Source organism: Dermacentor andersoni, chromosome 5 (genome assembly GCF_023375885.2).
Source record: "Dermacentor andersoni chromosome 5, qqDerAnde1_hic_scaffold, whole genome shotgun sequence".
Lineage (NCBI taxonomy): Eukaryota > Metazoa > Arthropoda > Arachnida > Ixodida > Ixodidae > Dermacentor > Dermacentor andersoni.
Window position 1 is genome coordinate 135,056,493 of NC_092818.1, and position 6,000 is coordinate 135,062,492.

The following is a 6,000-nucleotide window of genomic DNA, read 5'->3' on the forward strand; positions in this document are numbered from 1 at the left end:
AGCTGCATTGTGCTTTCAGGTGCATTAAGGCACCACAGAAAGTGTATACATGGATATTGAATGCAAGGCGTGCTGTTTTGTTAGAGACCCTTGTCAAGAGCTTCAAGGCAAAGGGAATCTCGCATGGTAATGAACGGCATGAAGGATGACTAGCTCTGAGAGAAAGCCAATGAGGCAAGCTCATGTGGCAACAAGGGCAGGCAAAGTTACGAGGATGACTTAATGAAAGCGTTCATAGTCAGCTGTTAGTGGTTGCGTTATTCTGCATAGCAGTCGGAGCAGAGTTCGAGGTTTGAGTGAGTAACCGTAAGACTGCTTTGGGTAAGGCCTGCAGCAACCTGCCAAATATTTGAAAAAAGTGCAGGCCTTGCTTACATGAGTTCCTTTCATTCCAGAATTTTGCACTTAAGACAGCACAGCCACTAGGAACACCAACCTCTCAAAGGCAGGAGGTGCAGGCTTAGCAAGAACAACTCACAGCCCAAGCAAATACTGCATCACACATTTTGTGGGCCTTATTCTCAGCCCAGAGATATAGCTGCATTTCACACAGTCATTTGAAGTTTCAATGTCCTTAAATTTTACTTTCGAAGTTGTCAGAAGTGCCTCTTAATAGAGGAAGCTTTAGCTTGGGTGCTCCTATCTAAATACATGTAAAAGCAGAATTTGTTTTTCTCTGCAACCACTGCACCGAATTTGACGAGGTTTGTTGCATTTGAAAGACAAACTTAAAATCTAGTGACTGTTTGTTTTGAATTTTCGATTTAGGTCGTCAATATTTTATTAAAAATTGGCAAAAATCGAAATTTTCAGAAAACGAAACTATCAAATTTACAACTCCGTAACACAGCAATGAAATATAATATTACAATTCTGTGAATTGCATCTAACAATACATATAAAGCAGACAAAATTAATATTTTATGCATGAATCCAAGAAAATTCGGTAATATGGAAATACAGCTTTTGCAGAACCCTTGTACACAACCCAACTAATTTACGTAAGACATAAATTGACATATAGAATTTGTCCGCTTTGAATTATCTAATGGTTGCCATTTACAGAACCACGATATCTGTTCTTGATGCAGAGCTATTAATTTATAAAGTTCGTGCGTCTTTTTCGGACTTCCAAATTTTTAAAAATTTTCACAAAATTCAGGCTCTAGATAGAAATTACGCTTCCAGCAGTCACTATAGTTTAAATTTCTCGCTCAAATGCTACACAGTTCTTTAAAATTGGTCAGGGGGTTATCACAGAACAACATTCTTGCGTTTTACATGTATTTGAATAGGCCGGGTCGGAGTTGGGCCCGAGGCAGCACTACTGTTTAGTACATACTTTTTCCAAGCTCCGGCCAACTACTGTTTAATGAGGTTTCACTAGTTCTTTAGCTTCAGAGGAAGAAAAACTCTTGATGTTATTCATCAGACATTCTATTAACAAAAAAATTTTTTAAAGACGTTCATATATTAGAACTAAACTGTAATCACTGCTGGCATACTAATTTCAAGTTCCTTTTATTAAGAGTAGGCGATACTGTATATACTGTATATCTTTATTTCGATGTACCCATGATAGAGATAGCTTGCTACATTCTTGTTATGCAATGCTAGGAGACTCACAAGCATGTGTAGTGCTGTCTTGTACGAGACTTGCAAGTGTTAAATTTTGTGGAACATTTTCTTATATTCAATATTTGGTTTCATATTCAGCTTTTATTCTTGATTCGATTTGGTATTCGATCTGAAATCTACTATTTGGTATTTGCCACACCCTTAATAAATTATTAAATACTTCGTTAATCGAGGATTTAATTATATTGAAGTTCATTATATCTAGGTTTATCTGTAAAGTGTGATAATGTGGACATAGTAATTTTGGTTTGCTAGACACCCGTTTTAGTTGTGGGGTCTCAGTCATGCTCTTGGGACAAACGAATGGCAACACAGTAATGCAGACAATCACAAGGGCATTTATTGCACCTTTTATACACCAATCTATAGCCGACCAAAGTATTATCGATAGAATGTGCCGATGGGCGCGCGAGAAATCTAGGAAGTCCTACTCGCCATGACCGGATAGCGAGTGAATATGTTTGCCCCATGCTGAACACCAACGCCTGGTAATTTGTGCATGCGATCACGCGAATGGTGGTGCGTTTGAGCAATCGTGTTTGTCCATCACGGTATAGGCCTCGCGAGACGGTTTCACAGAAGCATGGATCGGCGCACATGCGGAACGTCCACGCTGCTTGGCGACCCCGAGCCAAAGAGGAAAAGCCTTCCCCCTTTTTGTGCCCAAGTAACCCCGCCGTTAGGTGGCATTAGCAGAGCAACACTCGTGCCATCTCTCGTACTACCCTGCAAGCACACCGACTGCTGCCGTAAAGCCGCACGACAAAGCCGGATTACGAGAGATGGGAGCTATGCGAGAAAACATATCAGGGGACACATGAGATGCATCCCCACATAGTTTAACATAATGAGCCCACAAATTTCATGAAACTCTACTTTAGATGCTGTAAAATAGTTTCTCTAAGGACAGTTCAAATGTTTTTGTTTGGGCTGCAATAATTATGTTTGTAGGCAACAACAAATTATATTGTGCTGTGTTCTGTCATAGGACCCGGCTGTGGAAGGCGAGAAGAAAATCAAGCAGGACTTTGAGGAGCTGTTTGAGAACATCCAGCAGGCCTTCCGCAACTTGGAAGACTGAAAAGGAACGTTCCTCACCAGCACTGCCAAGAAGGGAGCCAAAGAACAGTGTCGATTGCTTGGGCCCCGTTAAAGCTTCCGGTGTCGTTTCCTTCAACCTCATTCCAAGTAGGCTCGTACTGTAACTGTGTCCGACGGTTTGCGCACATACGAGGGAGAGCAGTCTGTGTATTAGATGTTAGTGGCCTGCCTTAGCAGTGCGGAAGCTGTGAGCAGCAATACCATTTTTTTTGTTTTCCTTTACATTCGATTTTGGTGCTCGACGGTCTGTGTACATATTTTTCTGAAGCATCAGTTTTTTTTTATCGTTCCTTTCTTTTGTAAATTAAAGCAGCATTTTTGCGCTTTTATCATACCAATTTTGTTACCTCATTTAATGAAGGAGCTTTTGGGATGGCACAGGATTTGAAAGTGATATATTTGGACTCCTCCGTTTACTTCAATTATTTTTTTTATTTGGTGTTTCTGATGATGAAAGTGTCAAGAATAAAGTCTACATGTCAATGTTGCAAAAGTTGGTGGTGCCTCTTTCAATGTGACAGCTCGACGCTTGCTATGGCGAGCAAGTTTACATTAAGAATGCTTTTCTTTTTCAGATTTCAGTTTTCTTATGAGTTGCAGAATGAGAATAATTTACTGACATTAAACTTCACAGCGGTTCCTGAATTAATGGGACGAACTATTCTTCAGAAATAGTCAAGCATTCACAAATATCTAGAAAATTAGGTCATCCAGAACACCAGTCATTTACAATGTGTAATTAGAAAAGGTAGCTATGGCAAATGTACGCTGCAAGAATTTTTTTGCACATCTTACTGGTCATTGTAGAATGCTCTGGCAATGCCGGGAGGTTTGTATAAGACAGCTGGAAAACTGTTTTACAAGAATTACTTCTATTGGAGATAACATGGCTTTGCCGATGGAGCCTGTTCATGTTGGCATTTGATCTTAATTGCCGTTTCATGCAACCTTTGGAGCACCCTGAAACAACCAGTCTATTATGCTGATCCAGATCTGAACACTGTTTTGTGCCGTTGCACATGATACAAATCCATGAGTCACGACTACTGGCTGTATCATGTGCAGTAGCCCCTGAGCATTAGAGTACCTGTCTGCTGTTCTCTTCAAACGCCAATGTATTCTCCATAGAAAGTTTAGTTCCACCACATTTCTTGAGTCTTCAGAATCGTGAAAGGGGCACAACTGCAAAATGGGTTAAGAGTTTTCAATTCTTCAATGTGCTGTCCTAGTAAGAACATCTGACAGAAAGAGCAACTATATCATGTCTAGCATACTCTGAATGCACATGTCCAATTAGCCCACTACTTGATTATGTTCTCTCACTGCAAGCAAATGTCTAATACAGTGAAACCTCAATATAACGAACATATCAACGTTTCGTAACCTCTTGTCCTTAGAACACCATGTATTTAGAACCTCATTATATAGAAGTGAGTTTATACGTGATTTCAATATAACAAAGTTTCACTGCCACCGCAATGGAATGCCGAGATAATAAATTGAAACATCTGCTGGCACAGATGGCCAAACGATTTAACTACAAGTGGCTGCTTGCGAACGCTACTCTCAAATGGCTTGCTGCGCCACAAGAGCGACTGCCGCAGTGGAGCAGCATCGTGTTCCATATAAAGTCCAAGTGCGACAAGATCTTATCGCGCACTGCATTCTTTAGGTGTGAGCGATTGAGTGCGAGAGTGTGAGGGTGAGATAAGAAATATGGTTGCTTCATGAGTGCTGCCTCCCTCACAGGCAAAGGAAAGAGGGGGAGGGGAGCTTGCTCACTGTAACGCGATCAAGGGTGCGCGAGGGGCGGTGGGGGCTAAGTTGGCACGTGTCTCGGCCATGACAGCACATGGCTGTAAGCGTGCCTGAGTGCATACGCAGCCACGCACGCTGTTTTAGATGTAATCTGCTGCATGTGCAAAGAGTGGGCGTGCCAAGACGGCATGACATCATGTAAGCTGTCTTTCCGTGCATTTAGTATTGGAGGCTGCGTAACCTCGAGTTTCGGAGACCCGTTGAAGCGAGAAGTCGACGAAGCATTTGCTCCTCGCTGCCGGCGCTTTTGCTAATAGCGTTGTCCCAGTGCGGGCGACCCTGTCAGTCGTGCAGGCGGAGTGAATGCGAAAGTTTGGCTGGCTTCGATTAATTCGTACTGCTGATATGAAGATATCGTTGGCATGCCATGAAACTGTATCATTTGTCGCAGATTCTCAAATTCAGCAAGATGAGTTGTTTTCTCATTGAAATTTGCTTTTTTCGATTGCCCAATAATTCGGAAAATTTTGCCGTCCCTTTACGTGCAAGAAAAGTCGATCGGTGGGTGTACTTTGCATAAAAGGTTGAATTTCGGTGCAATGAAATTTCTATATAATGAAGCAAGTTGCCATTTTACCGACTTCGTTATATCAAGGTTTACCTGTAGTTATCTTCCAAATTGTTTTACTAAAACACCTTTTGCATATGAAACTTGCAGCACAGGCTCTATCAGAAGCATGTTCGAGACGTTTATTATAAAGCTTAATTTACATATTTTCATTAGAGTGTTTGCTTTTGATGCATTACCTTGGCGTGCACAATTATGTGCACAGAGTGTCAATTGGTTATGGCTCGCATGGCCAGTCCCTTCACTGTTGTAGAAGTACTTCATGTCCTTGATATGAGGCACTGCTGATTGGTGCCTTTGCCATGCTTCAATTCGCCCTTCCCTATTTCTGCCCATGCTTACGCAATGCCACATTTGTCAGTCTGTGCAGTCTACATTTTGTGTCGAGCCTCCACACCTCAGTGTCTGCGTGAACGGATACATTCACTTCACTTTAGGTCAGGTTTGCTGCCATTAAGCTGTTTAGTAGGATGACGACCGGTTAAGCAGCAACTAAAGGCAACGCACAACTACATTGCACATATGCTCTGATGATTCTGAGGCCTGCTGTGACATCCGTAAATGTTTGGAAGAGCAGAAAAGTTTAGTTTTAGTCTGCAATAATTTTGGAATGCAAGGATACAGATGATGACGCGAATGGTGGCAGCGTCATTCACGGCCATGATTTACGCGTCATTGTGCTGATGGATCATGGCAAAAGCATCAAATGATAGCCTCGTGATGTTTCGATCAATGTTTTCAAAGTTGCTGCTGTTTGCATTGTCACCCTCCATCCTCGTTTTTGTTGCCAAAACAGCATCATGACTTCCTTATTGCAGCAGTTTGACTGCTAGGGCTGATAGCTAACAGATCTCGGTTGGTTGGTCACTGCATCG

At 41.9% G+C, this 6,000-nt stretch overlaps 1 protein-coding gene across 1 annotated transcript in view; it reads left to right on the top strand.

Moving 5' to 3' along the window:
- The window catches only part of LOC126531221 (V-type proton ATPase catalytic subunit A-like), a 42,373-nt gene extending 39,141 nt beyond the window's left edge, over positions 1–3,232 (top strand). Inside the window, exon 14 of the mRNA XM_050178658.2 lies at positions 2,627–3,232. Within this exon, the coding sequence (XP_050034615.1) occupies positions 2,627–2,719 (93 nt within the window). The 3' untranslated portion in view covers positions 2,720–3,232. The remainder of the gene's footprint in view (positions 1–2,626) is intronic.
- The last annotated feature ends 2,768 nt before the right edge of the window (positions 3,233–6,000 follow it).